General features: G+C 44.6%; 3 protein-coding genes across 12 annotated transcripts in view; 1 reads left to right on the forward strand and 2 right to left on the reverse strand.

The window, feature by feature from the left end:
- Positions 1 to 3,169, forward strand: part of ZMYM4 (zinc finger MYM-type containing 4) — a 52,577-nt gene extending 49,408 nt beyond the window's left edge. For all 4 annotated transcript variants that reach the window (XM_058195676.1, XM_058195674.1, XM_058195673.1 and 1 more), the window contains 2 exons: positions 1,057 to 1,174; positions 1,269 to 3,169. In XM_058195676.1, the coding sequence (XP_058051659.1) occupies positions 1,057 to 1,174; positions 1,269 to 1,476 (326 nt within the window). In that variant the 3' untranslated portion in view covers positions 1,477 to 3,169. The remainder of the gene's footprint in view (positions 1 to 1,056; positions 1,175 to 1,268) is intronic.
- A 2,962-nt stretch (positions 3,170 to 6,131) lies between these two features.
- On the reverse strand, positions 6,132 to 11,038 carry LOC131204779 (interferon alpha-inducible protein 27-like protein 2A). Of its 2 annotated transcripts, XM_058196347.1 has the most exons (5): positions 10,962 to 11,038; positions 10,133 to 10,177; positions 8,346 to 8,375; positions 6,491 to 6,652; positions 6,132 to 6,403 (listed from the first exon to the last, which is right to left on the reverse strand). In XM_058196347.1, the coding sequence occupies exons 2-5, from the start codon at positions 10,134 to 10,136 to the stop codon at positions 6,318 to 6,320; spliced, it is 282 nt and encodes a 93-aa protein (XP_058052330.1). In that variant the 5' UTR covers positions 10,137 to 10,177; positions 10,962 to 11,038; the 3' UTR covers positions 6,132 to 6,317. The 2 variants fall into 2 exon arrangements, with proteins under 2 accessions (XP_058052330.1, XP_058052329.1); XM_058196346.1 differs by lacking the exons at positions 10,133 to 10,177; positions 10,962 to 11,038 and adding an exon at positions 10,238 to 10,727.
- A 7,251-nt stretch (positions 11,039 to 18,289) lies between these two features.
- Positions 18,290 to 22,792, reverse strand: part of MAP7D1 (MAP7 domain containing 1) — an 85,019-nt gene continuing 80,516 nt past the window's right edge. For all 6 annotated transcript variants that reach the window (XM_058195419.1, XM_058195415.1, XM_058195418.1 and 3 more), the window contains 2 exons: positions 21,625 to 21,827; positions 18,290 to 19,134 (listed from right to left, as the gene is read on the reverse strand). In XM_058195419.1, the coding sequence (XP_058051402.1) occupies positions 19,124 to 19,134; positions 21,625 to 21,827 (214 nt within the window). In that variant the 3' untranslated portion in view covers positions 18,290 to 19,123. The remainder of the gene's footprint in view (positions 19,135 to 21,624; positions 21,828 to 22,792) is intronic.

Raw genomic sequence — 22,792 nt, forward strand, 5'->3', positions numbered from 1 at the left:
AATCAGAAATAGGTAGTGAAAGCCAGTTAGGTAATATCATAGCCTTCGTTCAGTTTTCTTCCCATTTTTTCTTTTAAAAAATGCAGAGTTCTCTGCTTAGCTAATGCTGCCTCCTTAGCATAGCATGCAGATCAACATGCTTTAATGGGGAGAGGGGCAAGGCCGCACCTCTGGAGCCTGGTTATCTTTTTGCTTTTCCAACTGGGGGATTTATTTCATTTCCTTTGGTTTTTATTGTGTTTCCAGTAGAATGGTAGGGAATGGCCATTTTAATCCACCGGAATAGCAGTGCAAATGGTTGGGTATTAAGCAAATGACCTTCATGATTGCATCTCAATAAAACAAATTGCCAGGCAAGATGCAACCTCCAGGCATCTCCCTGAGCAGCTAACTTGCTTTGGGCAGGACGTTTTGTGGTTACAGCAGGGGTGGGCAGTTTTTTTCCTCAGGGGCCAGATGAGGAACTGAGACACTTGTGGAGGGCTGAATCAAGAGCTCCTGGCTGCGTTCCATCCACTTGCCTGCAAGGCCGCACTTCGAGGTGGCAGTGGGTGGCCAAGCACAGGTTCCCTCAAGCAATGACCATGCCACCTTGACCACCTCGGGCTGCTCCAGGTGAGGGATGAACCTGCGCAGGCACCAAAAAGCGCTTTCCTCATCTTCCCACAGCTGACTGAAGGAGCGCACAGCAACTGCTCAGAACTGAGCTTGACTCGGTTTCTCCTCCCACCCTGTGGCATGCTTATTTACCTTTAGTTTCTAATTTCCGATTGACCTCACGCGGACAGGGCCAGGCAAAGGGCCAGGTGTGGCTCAGAGCCATAAAATGACCAGGTCTGGGTTACAGGGTAGAAACAATCATGTAACTACGCAGTCTCAGCCGTCCAGGCCCGGCATTTCTATTTCATCTGCAGCTGTTGTGTAGCATTCCACAAGGAACGTTGGGCTCGAAAATGAAAAACTTTTTCACTGGTTGTCCGTCCTGCTGTTGGGTTGGGGATTTATTTGGCCTTTGTGTCCCATTTTCCATCTCTGATCTTCCTTTTCCACCTCCAGATAAATTAGTGGGCAAAAGGAAACGTCACGAGGGCGAAGAAGCAGTAGAGATGGTTGAGAACACTGACAATCCCTTGAGATGCCCAGTTCGGCTCTATGAATTCTACTTGTCAAAGTGGTGAGTGATGCTACACCTTCGGGCTCGTTTTTTCTCAGAGGAGAGATCCCAAACCCGGCCCCCTCAACCGTGCCCCTTTTCTTTCCCCACCCAGTTCTGAAAGCGTGAAGCAGAGGAGCGACGTCTTTTACCTCCAGCCAGAACGTTCATGCGTCCCCAATAGCCCAATGTGGTATTCCACTATGCCAATAGATCCTGGGACTTTGGACATCATGTTAACGCGCATCCTCATGGTAAGGGAAGTGCACGAAGAACTTGCCAAAGTTAAACCGGAGGACTCGGATCCGGAGCTTTCGGACTAAACTTGGGCGAAGGGGAGGTTCTCTCTTTTGTTTGTTTGTTTGTTTTGGTTTGGTTTCCTTCCCTTTCCATGGTATCTTGCAAAAAAGCACCGAACTGAATTGCACCCGGCCTTCACTCATGTCACACACACACACACACACACACACAAACACACACACAACACACACACACACACACAAACACACACAAACAACCCCTCCGAAGGCACAGCGGGAGCTGCAAAAGGTTGCAAAATGAGACTCGAAGGATGGAAAGTGGCCGAAGATGCAGGAACACTGGAGAGCTTTCAGTGGCTGCAAACACTCGTGAAAACGCTCGACGAAGATGAACTGGAGACCTGTCTCTTCCCCTCTCCCTGCCTCCCAAGTGGTGCTTGTAGTGGAATAAAAAAAACAATTATGGATGTGTTTTCTTAAAAAAAAAGGAAAGCAGTGGTGTACATCCTTCCCTCCTAACCATGGAAGCAAAGGAAGCTAGATTTAGACACACACACACACACACACACACACACCCCGGGTGACTTTGCAGTGTAGCTGCCACCCACCCATGCATGGTGGGGGAGGTGTCGCCTAACACTTGCTATAGGACGCCAAGCAGAACGTAGTGAGACGGAAGCCCATGGGAATGCCTTCATCTGTAACATACACGCCAGATCCCTTCCTTGCCCTCTCCCCTTTTATAATTTTTTGGGGGGGTTCTTTTTAGGAAAAAAATGTTGGGTTGTTCAAAAAGACTTGACTCGGCCAGAAGCTGAAGCAAAGGGGGGAGGGGAACTTAGTGGGCTGCCATCACCTTTTCTGGCTTCTGAAAAACCCGGGCAGCAGGAGCAAATCAAGTTTAGCCAGACCACCTCAGCCATGAGGAAATGACTCATTTCTGAATGAACTCGCGCACACATACTCAGCCGCCCCATGCAGACAAATAGGGTTTGGTCCTCAGCCCTCCAAAACCACTTGAGTGCTTTTCTTAAGAGCAAGATATTCAAAAGTGGTTCCTGAGAAATTGCATCCCCATCTCCCTGGGGTTTTTTTCCCCCCTCTTTAACTGGCCTAGGCAGCGACTATTCACTCATTTATAAATTACTTTTACAAATCCAGGAGAGTTGGAAGGTCGGAGGCCTTCAAGATGTTTTGTCGTTTGCATTATCCCCACTCACTGGTTGATTTAAACAAGGCATTGTTAATCCTCAGCATGATTTGTGTACCGTCGCTTTTCATTTAAAAAAAAAAAAGGCATAGAAATCAGATTCCAAATCTGAAAGAGAATTTGGGTGGCTTGGCTTTGCCTCCCCCTCCCCTCCTTCCTCTGGGTAGGAAAAAAAAAATCCCCTTTATCAAAACGCAGGGTGCATAGGCTTAGCCAAGTCCATTTCACCCCTTCCTCAAGCCGAAGACATTTTTTTTTCTCGGTCTCCAAAAGATGGCTTTGAAAATTTGAAACTATTTTTTAAAAGAAAAAAAAAACAGGAAAAAAATTGTATGTTTTTATTAGCGGTTTTGTCCATTCACCAAATTTCTAAAGCGTTCTTAAAAAAAAAAAAAGCAAAAGAAAAAAGAAAACGCCCTGTTGGTCTCTCCAGCATTGAACAAAGCCTTTTGTTGTATGTATGTGTGCGTGTGTGCGTGTGTGTGTTTGGGGTATTCTTTCTAACAGTAACAAAGGTTAACAATAAAATCAGAAAGTAGTCTTCTCTTTCGCTGTTGTATACTTGATCGTTCCGTCTCCTGCCTCCTGTAACCAAACCACTGGTGTATTTGGGAAAATGCAGAAAACAGTGTAAAAGCAAGCCAGTCTTTTCTAAGTAACCTGCCCTCACGTTATATTTCTGTAATCTTTAACTTCCCTTCACTCCCCACGTCCATCATTTTTAAACAGATACTCCACATTTTATATATTAAGGCAAATAATTGCAAGCTTGAATGGAAGAAGAGATGTGGCAGAGCTGTGACTTTTCCAATAAATTTCCCAATTTGAATTGCATGGAATTTTTTAGGTGTTTTTAAAATACACACGTGTATATTTTATGTATTATATTTATATGCCCGCCCACCTTGCGGCTCAAGGCAACTCTGGGCAGCTTACAATATAATAAAATAGATACACATAAATATAAATTAATGCTTCCGGCATGCCCACACAGATGTCTTCCCCTTTACCATGTAGTTACATGAATGTGCAGTTGAATGTCAGATGCGTATTGGTTTCATCAGCAAACATGGTTTTCTGGCACTTGCCAAAAGAAAGTCAACTGGTGCAATAATTGCACAGAAATGTGCACAGAGATCATCTAAGCACAGATCAGGGGAAGCCATCAGAAGTGTGACAAACTAGTTATAGACAAACCAGCAGTCTAAGGTCGACTTAATGCCATTTATTTAGTGACCAAAGTTACAACCGCACTGGAAAAAGTGACTTATGAATTTTTCACACATCTGTTGCCGCATCCCCAAAGTCACATGAACAAAATTCAGATGCTTGGCAACTAGTTCGTGTTTTGAGGATCGCCCAGGACACATGATCCCCTTTTGTGACCCGACAGTCAATGGAGAGGTTAGATTCACTTAATTGAACAACTGATTTGCTTACAATTGGCAAGAAAGGTGGCAAAATGGGGCACTTAATTTTCTCACTTAGCGACAGAAATTTTGTGCTCGGTTGTGATTGAGATCTACCTGCATTCTTTATCCTTCCCTTTAAGAAATTGTCTTGTTTGCTTTCAGAACCCGACAAGAAGGGAATTACTTAGGCCAGGGGTCTCCAACCTTGGTCCCTTTAAGACTTGTGGACTTCAACTCCAACAGTAAAGCTGGCTGAGGAACTCTGGGAGTTGAAGTCCACAAGTCTTAAAGGGACCAAGGTTGGAGATCCCTGACTTAGGCCATCTCCTGTAGAATGATATTCTACCCTTCCAAATATCCCAGAGGAATTCTTGTTTGGAGTGGGGAAAGAGATGGGTCTCTGCAAGAGCTTTGTGCGAAGAAAAACGGGGGGGGGGGTTCTGCATAGCACAGTCCTGGGGCTTGGGAAATGAACCCCACATTTCCTGGGGTGCAAGGGTGCTCTTTTGCAAAACTGGAGGCCCAAGTCAAGCACAAGCAGAGATGCTGGATTAGCTCCCGTTAGTGAAGCAGTAAAATGGGGTTCGGTTTTGGCTGAACCCTCCATTATGTAAACTTGAACAACTGTTCAATAGAGCAATAAAGGGAATTGAATTATTGGGAGTGCAGGTGATCCTCAATTTACATCCATTTGTTTAGAGCAGTGGTAGTCAACCTGGTCCCTACCACCCACTAGTGGGCATTCCAGCTTTCATGGTGGGCGGTAGGGGTTTTGTCCGATACTGAAGCACTTTCCTTTTTTTTTTATTTAATTGACTTTTTAAAAAAAATTCATAGCATTATTTCAAAACATTTTCATCAGGTTTTCATAAAATTCCCCATGACAATTTAAATTTCTGAAAATATACTATTTGTATCACCCGCGCATAAGTTTAGCTCACGTTACATAAGTGAAACTAAATGGCGCTATAGTGCGACCACAAACAAAAGAGCCTCGTCCCAGAATAGCTCGAGCATCTTCCCCCACACCACCCAGCTGTAACAGGCAAGCAGAGCTGGTAGCCGGTGCCCCCCCACAACCCAATCCACAATGGGCGAGAGGCGTCGCAGACGATACACAGCGCATTATTGTGGAACCGGTGGGCAGTTAAAATTTTTACTACTAACGGAGATACAAAAGTGGGCGGTAGGTATAAAAAGGTTGACTACCCCTGGTTACAACTGAAGTTACAACACTCGGGGCGGGGGGGGGGAATACTTGCAACCTATCCTTGCGTTTATGGCTATTTTAATATTCCCAGTCACATGATTGCATCCTTCCTCAGGATGATGACTGGTTTTTGTTAGCTATTTCCAGTCGAGATTCATAGTCCTAAACTACAAGCTTTTTAAAGAATTAACAGAATATAGCATCTATTTCTAAGGAATAACAATGAACTTGTGGTGGTCTCTCATGATATAAGAGTCAAACACGTGTTCTTCCTCGGGATGAGAGCCCAGAGTCAAATCCAAAGCTCCCTTTTATTATAATTCATGCAAGGGGATACATACACGATAGGTCAGTGAAGGTGCATGTACAATGAAACAATATACGATTGGCTGAGGTGCTGCCTATTCAGTGAGTGCTAAGCTGAGATAGATACCTAAAATGATTTTTCTGTTTTCATCTGCTGTTAACTGTGTCAGGTTCCTCCCAAGAGCAGAGATTCCCTGGGAATGAGACATAGGCAGGAGACTAAAGTTCACATGGTTCAGCTGCTAGTGGTCTGCCATCTAAACAACCTGCACATATAATCTCTACAATGAACCTCTGATTTATCCCTTCCCCAAAAAGGTGAGCCATCCAGATGGACTAGCAGAGTTTTATTTTGCTTATGTCCAGCAGCAGCAAGGGAGAAAACAACACTAATGAACCCCATGAGATTGGAAAAAAGTTTATTTTTTACCTTCCACATCTGTACTGCTTCGAGGTTCAGAAAAGAGACTCGGGGCTTGCCTCTTCCGAGACCAGAAAAGGGGAGGCGATTGCGAATTCGATGAATGGAAACCCACCGAGGTGGACATTCCGTTACATTTCATATAAACCGAATCACAGAAAAATTAATAAGGTATTTTTATTACAGCAAGAAAAGCAGTTGAACAAGTCCATGAGAAAGCGGGCTAAACTAAGACAATTCAAGGACTCTACAAAGATACAGCCATTTCCCCTTCAAGCAGGTGTTTTTAGACACCTTCGACAGTCAGCTAATATTCTAGAGAAGGGGTGCTTGTTCTCTGGCCCCTCAACCATAAATGTTCTTTAAGGCTCCCAGCACTGCTCCTGTGGCTGTTGTCGCTGCTGACACAGCAGTCGGCACCCCTGCAGCCCCTAAACAAAGGTATAAGACAAAATATAAGGTGCCAGTCCTCATTGACTAAACCAATCCTTGCGTCAGGGCCAGGGCAGGAAACGTACCAACAGACTGCAGGGTGGCAACCACACCCCCAGCAGCCACTCCGCCTCCGTTTGCAATGGCAGCTGCAGACATCATCTTGGCGCCAATGGAACCAGCCACAATTCCTGCGCCACTGAAACCCACAAGGCCAACGGCAGCCGGGATGCCCACCGCTGCCACCCCTGTAGAGCAAGAAAGCAAACAGAGCTGATTGTGGTTTTGTGTGCCAGGAAGAGTTCCCAAGAGGCCCAAGAAATATCACATAATGGCCTGGGCTGGCCCAAACTTATTCTGGAAATGGCCCTTTGAGACCTTCCTGTTCTCTACCAGGGCAGGTGTGATCAGATTGTCTTCTGATAAACAAAGGGTCTCCAAACTTGGCAACTTCAAGACTTGTGGACTTCATAACTCCCAGAATGGCTGAGGAATTCTGAAAGTAGAAGTCTTGGAAGTTGCTAAGGTTGGAGACCCACTGCCTTAGACCAATGCTGGAGTGATGGGGAAGGAAGAGGGCCTGTCCCCAAGGCTTCTGAAGCAGGTCAGTCCCAGAAGGATAGTTCTGCACATGTTCCGTTCCACAAGTTTGCAGTGGATAGTACATGATGCACCGTCAGGATGAGCCACAAGTGGCTTGCCGATTCTCATCACTGGCTGCAGAATGATCAATCCCAGTGATGGTTTCTGACAGATTTTGGAGAACATGAACATGAAGCATGGGAATGGGAGTACTTTAGCTAACCCCTCCCACACCCAGGATGGGAAAGAGCCACGGTCTTCCAGCAATGCCAACATAGGATTTTTGGTGTTCCTCCAGAAGATGGCACAAAGTTGAATTGTGGTCCCTAATCCCGCAGCGAGTCCCTCTCCCTTGAGAATAATTCAGATTCCCCATCCTGGTTTCCTCCAGGTACACATCATCCTTGATTTATAACCACAACTGGGACTAGAAATCCGGACATAAGGCATGTGATCAGACCGCAGGGGGGAAGTTTACAAGTTTTAGGGCCATTAAAAAAATGACATGGTTGTTAAGCAAATGGAACGGTCATTAAACAAACTCATTCTTCTGAAACTGACAAAAAACATTGCAAATCAGTCATGTGACCACAGAACACTGCAACTGGTTATAAAGGTGAGCCCAGTGGTGGGATTCAGCCAGTTCACACCACTTTGGGAGAACCGGTTGTTAACTTTCTGAGCAGTTTGGCAAACTGGTTGTTGAAAGAAATTATCAGGGCAGAGAACCGGTTGTTAAATTACCTGAATCCCACCATTGGGTGAGCCTATTGCCAAACGCACAAAATGTGGAAAAATTTCCTGACAGAACAATTAACCCGTGGAATGGCTTGCCTCCAGAAGTTGTGGGTGCTCCTTCACTGGAGATTTTTAAGAAGAGTGGACAGCCATTTGTCTGGAATGGTATAAAGTCTCCTGTTTGAGCAGGGGCTTGGACTAGAAGACCTCTAAGGTCCCTCCAACTCTGTTCTTCTGACCATGTTGGGGGAGTAGAAGCAATATTTTATCACAGCTAAAAATGCTTTATAGGCTGTAAAACATCCAAGATTGCCATAACTCTAAGCAGTTGTAAATCAAGGACTAACTGTAATTAGTCTAAGGTTTAATTTGTCTATAATTAGACAAATACTATAATACTATAATCCCAGGATTCACTAGCAGCAAGGTTAACTCTTTTCCTGTTGCCAGTCTCGGGAACTGTTCCTTTTGAACAAGAAGCCCAGAATTCCCACCCAATGTTCAAGGCATTTAGGAGATAAGAGTCCACACTACTGGAGAAGGACCAAGAGAGAAATCTCAAACTCCCACAAGGAACTGCATTTACTTACATACTGGTGGAGGAAGAAACTAGGAACTTACCCAGGCCAATTGCAGCACCAAGTAGAGTATCTGGGGATAAAGAGACTTAGGTTAACAAAACAAAGATTATAGTGCATAGGAATTGAAAAACCAAACAAAAGCAGTGCAATAGCAATCAAGACAAAATTGGACGACCACTTGCTGAATTCTAGCTTCTTGACTATATTCAATCACATTTTCCAACCTCCACCATAAATGGGCCCAAAACATCTTGTATACTTGGGTGATAGCACCATCCTGTGAATCTTAAAAGGCTGCAGGAAAGCTGCCAGCCCATTTTTCCCAAAGTGTGTCATGATCCTTAGAGAGATCACAAGACAACAAATGGAGGGTGGTTGGAGCCCACTCATCAAATCTGGTGCCCAAAGTGTTAAAAGCTAAAGGAAAAGCTATCAGGCACAAAGAATCAGAAACATAGTTAAGTTCTACCCCAAAGATGCTTTTTCCCAAGAGGCAACTGGACTTTCTGGGGTTTTTTTTTCTTTGAAGAGGTTTCACTTCTCATCCAAAAAGCTACTTCAGCTCTGAAGTTCTAGATAAGCCGATTTATTGCTCACCTGTATACAAGAACCTGCTCAACTAAAGATCAGCACTAAATTGGCGTTAATGGAATTCAAGTGGGGTTGGATCCCTTGGGAGAACTTAATGACTCCAGGCTGATACCTCTCTTCACTCCACCCCCAAGCGCTGCCTCCCCTTCTCCTACAAAAGCTTCTATGAAAACCAAAATTATTGCTCTTCTTTCCATGGATATTGCTTTATTTTAACATATCGTTACTTCATATTAGTGTTTTTCATCTTGGCCATTTTAAAATGTTGGATTCCAACTCCCAGAATTCCCCAGCCAGCATGCTTTATTTATATGACCTATAGAGTAAAATGTGACTAAAAGACAACCTTTTATTGTTCTATTTTTCTGTGAACACACTGGCATGCATTAAAAAAATGAAACTCTGATATCTACTCTCGAAAGAAAATAAGCCAAAATGTTGTAAGTCCACCCAGGCCAGGGGTCTGCAAACTCGGCTCTTTTAAGACTTGTGGACTTCAACTCCCAGAGTTCCTTTGCTGGCTGAGGAACTCTGGGAGTTGAAGTCCACAAGTTTTAAAAGAGCCAAGTTTGCAGACCCCTGACCCAGGCTAACAGCACTATCCGGGACAGAATGCTTTAATAAAGTTTCCATTGCAATGATGACACAGCAGTTTCTCACCTACCAGTTTTGTTATTAACTCTCACTTCATTTAATCCATTTCAGGATCTAAGGAGCACATGAGCAAACAAAATAGATGGTAGTGTCATTCTATATTGGGAGTGTCAAACTCAAGGCCACATCCAGCCCACAGGGTGTTTAGATCTAGCTGCCCAAAACAGAGCTCAGGAGAGCCAGGTTCAGCCCTCCCGGCCACCGTTTTTGCTGACAAAGGGCTGCAGGGGGCTTTCCGGCTGAAACATCCCCCCCAGCCCCTCCCAAGGTCAAACACAACCTTGATGCGGCCCTCAATGAAATCCGAGTTTGACACCCCTGCTGTAGAGTGACTACCTAGGTCGGTTCATTTCAGAGTAATAAAAACAATGAGAAATATTATTTCCCCCCCAAAAAAAAACCCAGTTGGGAAAAGAGAAAATTAAGGGAGGGGAAGGGAAGGGAAGGGAAGGGAAGGGAAGGAAGAAAGAGGGGAGACAGGAGGGAAGGGAAGGCCTGAGGGGAGAGCAACTGTTTCCAGGAAGAGTGGAAGGAAACTGCCTTGCTAGCAAGTGGGAGGCATCGAAAGAACAAACTACTCACCCATTGGTAACTATTGATCTTCCTTCCCAGCTGATGCAGAGAACCCTGCAGAAAGACAAAGGCCACTTAGCCGGCCCAAAAGGAATATTGCAGGAATTTTCTCACCTTGGCAGAAGCAGAGGCCCTTTGCTGGAAAAGAGGGAGCCAATCCTAACACAAAGGCTCCCTCCCACTCTTCTTCTGAAGTTCCGACTCCCAGCCAGCAGGAACAGGATGCTGGCTTTTGTAGTCCCGCAAAAGGAAAGCCTCTTCCCGCCTGCAGGATCGAGACCTTTGGCGGAGTTGCGCGACCCTCTTTTGAAGAGTCCTTCCTTGCCCCCCACCCCTCCCCCCCACCCCTTGCAAGGGACGGCAAAATACGCCCGAGCGCTAGAAGGCAGCAAAGCTTTGGGCTTCTCCGTAGCGCCTTCCCTTCCAGCAAGCCCCCTTTGCAAAGAGCCCCGCGGAGCATCCCTGGGCTTCTCCCTCTTTCCAGACCCAGCCGAGCGCAGCTTCCCTTCGCAGTCGGCTTCAGAGCAGCCAGAGGCACCGGGGCGTTTGGTCCTCCTCGCAGGCTACTCCAGAGGGGCATCTGATCCATTCTCCCCTCCCGACCCCTCCCCAGAAACCCAACGCCTGCATTCAAGAGCCCCCCTCCGCTCCCCGCCCCTTTCATCTTCCCAGAGCAGGGATGGCGTGTTAGCAGCCCCGCTTCCCACCACCGTAACCTCTACCCCTCCCTCCGAGAATCCTCGGGCTTATCCAAGGCAGAAGCAGCGCTGGGAGACCCTTCCTCGCCCGTTAAACCAGCCCTGGCTTTGCACCGCTTGGAGCTCCCCGCAAAACCCACCAGCTGTTGGAACAAGCGAGCTGCGAATGGAGACGCAGCGCCTCCTTCCCGGCCTTTTATGGAGGGAACCACTTTCGTTTTCCTGCTAGCAGCCGGAGGAAAACGAAAGTGAATCCAGGGAAGGGAAGAGAAGGGAAGGGAAGGAGGTGGGAGGTGAGGTTTGGATTTCTGGCTTCCATTCAAGCCAAAACTAACCATTGGGACCTTTTTTGGGGGGGGGGCCGAATAGAATAGAATAGAATAGAATAGAATAGAATAGAATAGAATAGAATAGAATAGAATAGAATAGAATTCAATTCTTTATTGGCCAAGTGTGATTGGACACACAAGGAATTTGTCTTTGGTGCATATGCTCTCAGTGTACATAAAAGAAAAGATACCTTCATCAAGGTACAATACCTACAACACTTAATGATAGTCATAGGGTACAAATTTAAAACTTAATGATACAACACTTAATGATAAGTCATAGGGTACAAATAAGCAATCAGGAAACAATATCAGTATAATACAAGGAACAAAGTTACAGTCATAAATGGAAGGAGATGGGTGATGGGAACGATGAGAAGATTAATAGTGCAGATTTAGTAAATAGTTTGAATTAAAAGATGTAAAGAATTAAAAATGTAAAGAAAGTATTGGGGGGAAGAAAGAAACAGATATGAAAAGGTTTTTTAAAAGCGAGAAAGCCATAGAAGAGTTGTCAGAAGGATAATTTGGGGGTTCCAATTGGGGGGAACTGCTCAAAAACAAACCAAAATGAGATCCAGGCAGCTGTGAGGAAAGGAGAAACATCTGTTCTTCAAAGCAAAACAGTTTGCATTTAGGGGCAGTCTGCAGAGAAATGGGGTACAGTGGCAGTTTTTCTTTTTATAGGGGCAGCTTGTCTGGGGTGTCACGTGCTGATTCTAGGGTGACACTTGAGGTATGTGTGTGTGTTGTGAACATGCAGTTCCTCTAGGTAGGAGACCTAATTTAATCAACTCGGTTTGTGTTTGCAGACCTTATCCTTTGATATGTGGATTAGGTGTGAGTAATTTATTTGAGGAAGTTTGCTAATTTTACTTACTTAACTTAGTTTCAGCTTGACTGTTAATTATCTAGGGGAGACACTGATTCTCAGGCCATGCTATTAATATTAAGATGGAAACAGTATAAAGAATAAAATATATTTGGATATAAAAGGAAAGAGAAAGAGACGTTGAAAGAAGCCATTTCCAGTCCTTTTTGCAGCATACAAACATAACTCCTAACTATTTTCCACCCTCCCGAACTACAGAAACTACTGGCAAATGCCACCTCTGGCTGGCCCCAGAGTGAGGTGGGAATAGAGATTTTGCAATATCCTTCCCCCAGGAATGGGGTGGGAATGGAGATTTTGCAGTATCCTTCCCCTATCATGCCTATCAAGCCAGACCCACCAAGCCACATGACCCCACCAAGCCACACTCACAGAACCGGTAGTAGAAAAAATTGGATTTCACCACTGGTTCCTATCCATCTCTCCAAGTCAATAGAGCCGGGTGTATGCTCAGGTCCTAAATGGCAGCTGTCAGTCGCAAACAACCAGACTCGCACCTGTAGAATTCCAGCTACTTGATTATATTCTGCTTGTAATATGGAATCACCCCAGTCTGACAGCATTCTCTTGGGAACAATTATATAAGGCTCTAAGGCACAAGTCCCAAACTCAGTTGTGTCACATCATTATGTGACATATCGCGACTTTCCCCCCCTTCGCTAAAACGGATGGGTGTGGCCAGCGCGTGATGCATCCGGCCCTATGGGCCGTGAGTTTGACACCCGTGCTCTAAGGAGGGGGTCTCCAACCTTGGCAACTTTAAGACTTGTGGACTTTAACTCCCAGAGCTTTGCTGGCTGAGGAATTCTGGGAGTTGAAGTCCACAAGTCTTAAAGTTGCCACGGTTGGAGACCCCTGCTCTAAGGAATTCAGGGATGTCTGCCTTTGGCCCTTTAATGGTTGCACAGTGACTTTAAGTCCATTCTTTTTTTTCTTTTTAATTTGAAAAGTTTTACAAAAAAAAAATTTTTTTCTCCCCCCCTCCCCCTCCCTCCCCCTCCCTCAAACCCCCCCCCCAACTTCCCGGAACAAACACAAGGTATAGTTCAAAAACCTTTAAAGCGCTCCATGGCTTAGGACCCGGGTACTTACGAGACCGCCTGCTGTTACTTTATGCCTCCCACCGACCCGTACGCTCTCACAGAGAGGGTCTCCTCAGGGTGCCGTCCGCCAAACAGTGTCAGCTGGCGGCCCCCAGGAGCAGGGCCTTCTCTGTGGGGGCACCGACGCTCTGGAACGAACTTCCCCCTGGCTTACGACAAGTGCCTGATCTTCGGACCTTCCGTCGTGAGCTCAAAACACACCTATTTATTCAAGCGGGACTGGCATAATAGTGTCAAATTTTAATTTGGGGTTTTATTAATATTTCTAAAATTTTAAAACTAAATTTTAATATTCAGCCTTTTTGTAATTTGCTAGGTTTTAAATGTTTTAATTTGTATATATTTCGTGTTTTATCTTGGCTGTACACCGCCCTGAGTCCTTCGGGAGAAGGGCGGTATAAAAATTTAATAAAATAAATAAATTAATAAATTAAAAACTAACATTCATACATTAAATTTTTAAAGTCTAACACAATTATAATCCTTCTCTTTCGCATATCCTGACTTCCTCCTTTAAAATCAAAAATTACGTCCTTCATTCAAAGGCAGTCTGATATCTCTTAGTCTGATATCTATTTTGAATATAGTCAATCCATTTCTTCCATTCGTTTAAATATTTTTCTTGAGTATTGTCTTTCAAAAAGGCTGAGATTTTGGTCATCTCCGCCAAATTAGAAACTTTCAATATCCATTCTTCTATTGTAGGTAGTTCTTTTTTCTTCCAATACTGTCCAATCAGTAATCTTGCTGCTGTTATCAAGTTCAATATCAATTTAGTATCAGTTACTGTATAATCCATCGTAATCCCTAAAAGGGAAAAATTGTGGTTGAAACTTAATCTTCTTCTTCAAAATATTCTGCATAATCCACCAAATTTTTATCCAGAAAGACTTAATTTTCTTACAAGTCCACCATACATGAAAATATGTAGCATCATCACAAATGCATCTCCAACATTTTGCTTGCATATCTGGATACATACATGATGGTTTCTTAGGATCTAAATGCCATCTATAAAATGTCTTATAAAAGTTTTCTCTTAAATTCTGCGCTTGCGTAAATTTAACATTTCTAACCCAAATTCTCTCTCAAGTTTCCAACATTATTGGTTCCTGAATATTCTGCGCCCACTTTATCATACAATCCTTTATCAAGTCCCTTTCAGAATCTATTTCTACCAACACATTATACAATCTCTTTATATGCCCCTAAATTTGATTTCTAATTTGTTTTACCAAATTTTCTTCATTTTAAATAATACCAATTTTCTGATCTTCTTTCCATCTAGCCTTTAACTGCCCATATTGAAACCATGTGTAATTCCTCCCTTCTTCTTTTAATGTATGCAAAGATTTTAATTGTAAATTTCCCCTCTCATTATATAAAAGTTCTTTGTAAGTAATCATTTCTTGTTCCTGTTCTATACTAATATTCTCTACTGCGTGCCGGGGACTCGCCCATATAGGAACTTTATAATTTAACTTATAATAATACTTCTTCCAAACACGCAAAAGAGCAATTCTCAACACATGATTCTTAAAAGCTTTATCTACCTTCTTATCGTATAATAAATATGCATTCCAACCATATAATAAATCATAACCTTCTATATTCGAAATCCTTTCCTCCATTAAGTTAAACCAATCACTTATTACAGAGAGAACAACTGCTTCATAATACAATTTTAAATTAGGCAATTTTAATCCTCCTCTTTCCCATATATCTTGCATTATTTTCATTTTGACTCTTGCTTTTTTGCCTTCCCATATAAATTTATTAATTCCAATCTGCCATTCTTCCAAATTTTTATCTTTCTTAATTATCGGTATCATCTGAAACAAAAACAAGAATTTAGGCAAAACATTCATTTTTATAGCTGCTATTCTCCCCAACAGAGATAAAATGCAATTTGGAAATAGTTTTACAAGAATACTTAGGGCAATTTATGGAGAGCAAACAGCTCAGATAATAATTAATGATAGTTTGACAAATAGTTTTAAAATTGCGAAAGGAACGAGGCAGGGGTCTCCCTTATCACCTTTATTGTTTGTTATGGCCTTGGAGCCCTTTTTGGATAAGATAAGAGAATTTAGGGAGATAGAGGGTATTAGAATCAGAAGACATGAATATAAAGTGAGAGCATTTGCAGATGATTTGGTGATCATGTTGACTCATCCTATAAACTCAAGTGTGTATTTGTTGGAATTAATTAATCAATATGGAAAGGTCTCAGGGTTTAAAGTGAATCAAAACAAAACAAAAATGATTATAAAAAACATGACCAAGAATCAGAAAGAAAAGTTAGAGGAAATAACAGGATTTTAAATTGTAAAAAGGTTAAATATGTAGGAGTTTTTCTTACTTCATCAAATGTGAAATTGTATAAGAATAATTATGATGTGTTATGGCACAAAATTCAGAAAGAAATGAATACTTGGAAAAAATTACAATTAACTTTAAGTCCATTCTTGGTCCCTCCTCCCTGCCTGGCTGGGTGCTTCAAAAGCGCAGCATTGATTTCTGTCTTGACAAGAGGTCCAGAGGGCTGGCCATTGCTGGGAGAGCTGGGCCAAGAGGGACATGTAATCTGGGAAAAACCTTGGGAGACTGGGCCAAGAGATGCTGCCAAGAGAGGGAACGGTCAGAATGACCAGAGACATCATTCAGTATAACCCGCAGCTAGATAGTGGGTGGGTCAAGTTTGAAAAAAACCCCGTTCTGAATGGTGCCGGCAGGATCTTAATTCTGGATTGGCAAAAATCCCATCAAGTTGGGTCAGCATAACCCAATTCCAGAGGGTGCTTTGGGGGAGAACACAAATAAAGAACCTTCCAAACCTTTTGGAGATTCCGTGCCTGAGGGACAATTTGAACCCAGGTTTCTCTGAACACCAATCCTGCATCTTAAACACTACCCAACATCAATTCTCTTTCCCAGATCCTTGTCTTCTCAATAGTACTATCCAAAGGGGTTGCCTCTGCTGTCTTCTGGGATACCTTTCAACTTCCCAGTCTGTTGTTGTTTTTTAAAATTCTTGGATTTTCTGGTGGTTTTCTATCCATGCAGTAACCAAGTCAAATCTGACTTCCTACTTTTGAAGAGCAACCAAGGATTGGCAAAACAGGAGGCACTTCATGTGGGGAGTGGCTGATTTCCCCACATTCTTGCAAGGGGTTAAAAAGAATTCTGTTCTCAGGCATAGGTCCAGTCTTGTCCAAGTTTTCCATTTCAAAACTGCGTAGCAATGAATCATTAATGTGCAGCAGTTGCTCTTTTGAGATCTGAAAGACGTTTTAGAAGCTGCAGTGCTGTGACTTGAACTTCTTCTGTGGGTCTCTGTCTACAGCTCAGCCAGGGAATCTAAGAGGGGTTTATCTCCTCCCCCTAGGCCATAGGGGTCTGCAACCTTAAACACTCAGAGCCATTAGATCCATTTACCACAGAAAAGAAAACACCGGTGTTGTGTCTACGCCCCCCAAGCTGGGCCTCCTGCCAGAAAGTGACTTGGAAAGTGAGGGGGAAGGGCCATCAGGACTTACCTCGGGAGCACCGGCTTCCCTGGCTCAGCTCCAGGAGCCAGAGGCAGGCCAAGTGGAAGAGATAACGAGGCCTCCATCCCCTGACTCTTTCCCCCCCTAGGCCACGCCTTCAGACCCAGCTGATGGCAATCAGGCTTGGTTGGACCCTAGGTTTCATAGGCAGGAGAGGAGGGAACAACAGAAGCAGGGGTGGGGCAGGCCTAGGAAGTGCTGAGTCATGGAGCCACACCCCACAGGATATAAAGGCAGCAAGAACTGCTGTGCCTCTTTATAGCAGGCAAATCAACTGATTAACTAAGAGCTGAAGTTTGTTCCTGGCTGACTCATCGGCATCAAGGGAGATAACAGAGACACTTGGCAGACGCTCACTATTCTGCTGCCAGAGCTGATAGTGCCGGCTAATTAAGCCATCACTCGGATGGAGGCAAAGGGGGGACAGAACAGGGAGCCACAAAACCCTTCCCATGTCTGATTATTTCTTGAGCGGCCACAAAACTAGCATATGTAGTTGTTCTGTTTTCTTCTGAAACTTTTTTTTCTTGGATTTTTCTTGGTTGGCCTACCAGGGGTTGAAAAACTCAATAAACTGCATGCCGGTGGGTGTCTGCACATTGGTGGTTGTGAAGCATATTTTGAGTGACAGGGAGCCGCAGCAGAGGGGTGAAAGAGCCATATGCCTCTGGTGGCTCAACAGACTAATGCAGTCTGTTATTAACAGCAGGTGCTTGCAATTACTGCAGGTTCAAGCCCCACCAGGCCCAAGGTTGACTCAGCCTTTCATCCTTTATAAGGTAGGTAAAATGAGGAACCAGATTGTTGGGGGCAATAAGTTGACTTTGTATATAAATATACAAATAGGATGAAGACTATTGCTAACATAGTGTAAGCTGCCCTGAGTCTTCGGAGAAGGGCGGGATATAAATGCAAATAAAAAAAAAAAATAAATAAAAATAAAAAACTGGTTCCTTGGAGGGAGGGATTTGGGATTGCATTCAATATCTAATTTTTGCACCTATTGCTTCAGACCTTGTTTTTCTTTTGTGGCATTCAGTTCATACTCAGTAAAAGTACCTTTCTCTATAGACATGGAGTTGGGTTTTTTTTTCCTTGGGTTTTGAAAGGAGGCAGGCCCAACACACCAGTTCTAAATAAATAAATTGGGGGAATTTGATTATTTGTAACATTTATATGTCACCCATCTCAGTCTGCAAGGCTACTCGGGAGGTGTGGCCAGGTTTAGGGAAGAAGGCCATCTTAGCAGAGTAAGCAGGACATCCCCACCAGAAGTGGGTTTCAGCAGGTTCTGACCAATTCTGGAGAACCGATAGCAGAAATTTTGAGTAGTTCGGAGAACTGGTAGTAAAAATTCTAACTAGCCCCACCCCCATCTATTCTCTGCCTCCCAGGTCCCAGCTGATCGGGAGGGAATGGGAATTTTGAAGTAACCTTCCCCTGGAGTGGGGTAGGAATGGAGATTTTACAGTATCCTTCTCCTGCCACACCCACCAAGCCACACCCACAGAACCGGTAGTATAAATTTTTGAAACCCACCACTGATCCCCACCCAATTGGCCAATGGCCACCCCAAAGAAGAGACGGTCCCTCTCGATTTCTCCATTTTATTGTCCACAAAAGTTTGCTCAGAGGCATAATACTGTCACCGTGACATTGAGTGCGGCAGCCCCAGCAATGCCCCACCGAGAAACGGCAGCACCCCCACTCAGAAAAAGCACAGTGTGTTGGGACGATGGCAGCTGCTGAGTCGCTAACAGTGCTCACACACATACACACACACACAGCCACACAATGTTCCCCATCTCCTGGCTGAGACCAACGGGAAGAGTTTTAAATAAGAAAACTAGATCCGTGTTTCTCAATGTCGGTGACCATTGGCTGGCGGGGGGAATTTGGGGAATTAAAAGTTGTCCAGGTTAGGAAACACGGATCTAAATGCTTCCTATTGGCTGGAACACGCACTCACCTGCAACACTGACACACCCTCGCTTAGGAAAAGGAGTTGGGGTCTGATTCCCCCCCCCTTCTCACGATCTGGCCCTCGCCTCAAAATACCCCCCCTCCCCCAAGGGGCAGCCAGATCATAAAGGCGCAGTCCTCATGCTAACGTCAAAGTTTATATACATTATTCACATCCTTTGTTACCCAGCCAGTTAAATAACTATGTGGTTATATAGTGTTGAAGATGAGCTATGAGATGGGGTCAGTCTGATAAGGTGCTTATTAAAAAAATAATACTAGTCATAAAATGAGGACAGGAAGAAGAGTAAAGTGAGTCCACAGGGCTGGCACCCCAGCCTGGCTCCGTGCGTTGCCCTCAAGTCCATAGAGGGGCAGAATTCGCCCTGGGTGATCGTCTTCCAATCTAACGTAGCCTGGAGTTGGCCCATCGCTGCACCCGTCCTTTGGCATCATCATCTCCATCTACAGAACTTCTGCAGGAGGAAAAGAAGGAGAAAAATTAAAGAGACGTGGAGAACTAAATGCTCCAGACATAGCACACTTCTGACCCACCCAAGCTTCCCTGTGTAAGACAGGACTAAATGCAGGTAGTTTCTGAGTGATGATCACAATGGAGCACAAAAAATTATGTGGCTCAGCGAAACATTTCTGTTCTGTCCCCCTCCCCACACCTCACATCAAAGAGCGCAGGAGCGAGCGTCTAACAGTCATTTATTCTACAACCAACCTGAACTTCTTTTGTGGATAAAAGAATTGGCAGCTACAGTTCAAATGCCTGCCAAGTTCCTTATCACTGGCAGAGACGGGAGTCACTTGTCCGTAGGCCGTTGCCGGGACAGCCAAGAGTTCACAGAATAATTCCTTCACACAGTCCAGGCCTTAACTCAAAAACAATCGATCCAAAATTCATGCTTTGTAGTTTTTGTCCGTCACAGGGGCTACAGAGCAACTCCACCCGCTTTTATCCCCTGTGGGGTGTGGCTCAGTGACTCAGCACTCTCTGGGCCTGCCACACCTCTTCCTTTGCTGCGCATGCTTCTCCTTCCGATGCTGTTCTGGGATCAATCCAGGATTGATCCTCCTCACCCTCTGTCGATGGGGGTTCCGACACGCCTTCTTCCTGGCCTTCAGGTGGCATCTGAGGCATTGCCAGAAAGGAGGGACATGGAGAGGGAGGCCTTGTCAGCTCCTCCCCCTCACTCTCAGAGTCATCCTCCTCCATGAGGACAGGCTCGGGAGCCAGAGTCACAACAATTTGTTAAGTGAGTTTGTCCCATTTTACGGCTTGTCTTGCCACAGTTGTTAAATGAATCACATTGCATTTATTAAATTAGTAACACGGGTTCTCAACTGAATCTGGCTTCCCCATTGTCTTTGCTCGCCAGAAGGTCGCAAAAGCGGATCACATGACCCCAGGACACTGCAACCGTCATAAATATGAACCAGTTGCCAAGCATCTGAATTTTGATCATGTGACCATGAGGATGCTGCAATGGCGGTAAGTGTGAAAAATGGTCATAAGTCACTTTTTTTCCAGGCCCATTGTAACTTTGAACAGTCCCTAAATGAATTGTACAGGTAGTCCTCGATTTATGATCGCAATGGCGCTCAAAATTTCCATTGCAAGCAAGGCAGTTGTCAAGTGAGCAATGGCCCGTTGCAGAGCTTGGATTCATTGAACGAGTTCACCCAAAAGGTAAATATTGCAGAATATTTACTACCTAACTAAGCTCTACTTCATGCTGAATAAACTAAATTACTAATGTATCTGAAATCGAAAACTATCTTTAGATAGATTTTTTTTACTCCAAAAGCATTTTAGTAAAATAAATTTGATAAAAATAAAAAAAATACGACTTAAATAAAAAAAAATTTTTTTTAAAAATTATCAATTTTTATTCACCCTGATGAAGACCAAAGCAGACTATTCCCTTCTTCTGCATTTGCTGTGATTTGCAGACCAATCTGCTGGCACTTCTAAGCACTGGATGTGCAGAAACAAATCTGGTTTATTCATTGGTGAAATTGATACCCTAGCTTTCCTCAAGAATATCAACGTGGCATACCTCGAACCCCTTCCCCAGTTTTTCTTGACCCCATCACCTTTGAGATGCAACTGAGACACAATCTCAGATGTGAACCTGCTTTTAGTGTCTCTCTCTTTATTCGAGCCGGGCGCCTGAGCCACAGAAGATTAGACTAAGACAGGGGCCTGCAAACTTGGCTCTTTTAAGACTTGCGGACTTCAACTCCCAGAGTTCCTCAGCCAGCAAAGCTGGGAGTTGAAGTCTGCAAGTCTTAAAAGAGCCAAGTTTGCAGACCCCTGGACTAAGATAATACCACCTTGCAATTCTGGACTAAGATAATATCACCTTGCAAATCTTCCCAGCTGAATTCTTTCTTGTTTCACACAGAATCTTGTCGACTGAAGACTCTACTATCTGCATCTACAATACACAGCTAGTTTTTGACTGACAATCATTCATTTAGTGGCCAGCGAAGTTACAATGGTGCTGAAAAAAATGGTCCCAGCACTTACGACTGTTGCAGCATTCCCACGGTCACGTGACATGCTGAGGTCACGTGACCACCATTTTCAACCTTCCCAGCTAGCTGCCGACAAGCAAAGCCAATGGGAAAGCCGGATTCACTTAAGGGCGGTGCGATTCATTGAACGACTGCTTAAAATTTGGCAATAAAGGTTGTAAAATCGGGCATGACTTACTTCACCTCCACCTTTCTTAGCAGCGGAAATTCTGGTCCCAGCTGTGATCCTAACACCAAGGAGTTCTGTGCTCCATGAACTGTTAGGGAGAGGTGTTCCTCGCCCTCTTTCTCTCACACGTGGTATCTGGGCTTAGTTGCCTCTTGACTCCTCTGGAATGCAGACCCTCCCTCCTGGGAGTCTACATTCCATCCTAGGCAGAAGAATGCTCCTTGCCAGGGAATGGAGGCTACCTTACCTGTGACCTGTGGCGCCTGGGCCACGGCATTGTTGAGGAAGGGCTCCTTGTTGGCAAAAGGCAGGATAGGCTCATCAGCCATGCTCAGCCCGGACCCTGCAGGGTGCTCTCGTCCACTAGGCTCCTGGGGAGAGGGAAAGCCATTCTCATGCTTGCTGGACTGCAGGCCATTCACCAGGGCCAGGGTGGGGTTGATGGGGGAGCTGCAGCGGAAAGAGAGGTGGGGGGAGGAAATGAGAAGTCACGGCATCACAAGTTTCCCTCAAGGAGACAGGAAGGAAAACAAAAGTGGGCAGAAGGGAGGACATCCTGGAGAGCAGATCTTTGCAGGTATCCACACACAACACAACACACACAAATCATTGTTTCAGCCCCAAGTGTTCTCCCCTGCATTAGTGTGATGCAGGGATCTCCAACCTTGGCAACTTTAAGCCTGGAGGACTTCAACTCCCAGAACTCCCAGCAAAGCTGGCTGGGGTATTCTGGGAGTTGAAGTCCTCCAGGCTTAAAGTTGTCAAGGTTGGAGATCCCTGGTGTAAAGGACTTTTAAGCTGGCCTTGGGAAAGTAGGAACAAGGAGGGGAAGGAGGAAAGAAGGCATTCAGGGGAGACTCGGAGCAAGCAATCACACTCTCCGGAGACCAAAAGGAGGTCTCTAAGAGCCAAACCATCAGTTCCTAACCATGCCCATAGTCAATCAAGGGATAAAACTAAAATTGTTGAATTTTGGCCATGATTACTACTACAGGAGGGACGTGGTGGCTCAGTGGCTAAGACACTGAGCTTGTTGATCGAAAGGTCGGCAGTTCAGCTGTTCGACTCCCTAATGCCGTGTAACGGGGTGAGCTCCCATTCCTTGTCCCAGCTTCTGCCAACCTAGCAGTTCGAAAGCACGTAAAAAAAATGCAAGTAGAAAAATAGGGACCACCTTTGGTGGGAAGGTAACAGCGTTCTGTGCACCTTTGATGTTGAGTCATGCCAGCCACATGACTACAGAGATATCTTTGGACAGTGTTGGCTCTTCGGCTTTGAAACAGAGATGAGCACCGCCCCCTAGAGTCAGGAACAACTAGCACATATGTTCGAGGGGAACCTTTGCCTTTACTACTACAGGTGCTACCCTGCGCTGTGTTTCTGGGTGCAATCCAAAGTGCTGGTTGTCACCTTTA

This window comes from Ahaetulla prasina, chromosome 10, assembly GCF_028640845.1.
Source record: "Ahaetulla prasina isolate Xishuangbanna chromosome 10, ASM2864084v1, whole genome shotgun sequence".
Taxonomy (NCBI): Eukaryota; Metazoa; Chordata; class Lepidosauria; order Squamata; family Colubridae; genus Ahaetulla; species Ahaetulla prasina.

Bases quoted from the DNA above. Each gene is read 5' to 3' on its own strand.
- LOC131204779 (XM_058196346.1), bottom strand. From the start codon at position 10,712: ATGGATCAGATGCCCCTCTGGAGTAGCCTGCGAGGAGGACCAAACGCC. The intron at 8,376-10,237 runs GTGAGAAAATTC...CTTTATCCCCAG, and splicing joins GGGCCTCTGCTTCTGCCAAG to ATACTCTACTTGGTGCTGCA. The intron at 6,404-6,490 runs GTACGTTTCCTG...ACCTTTGTTTAG, and splicing joins TGCCACCCTGCAGTCTGTTG to GGGCTGCAGGGGTGCCGACT.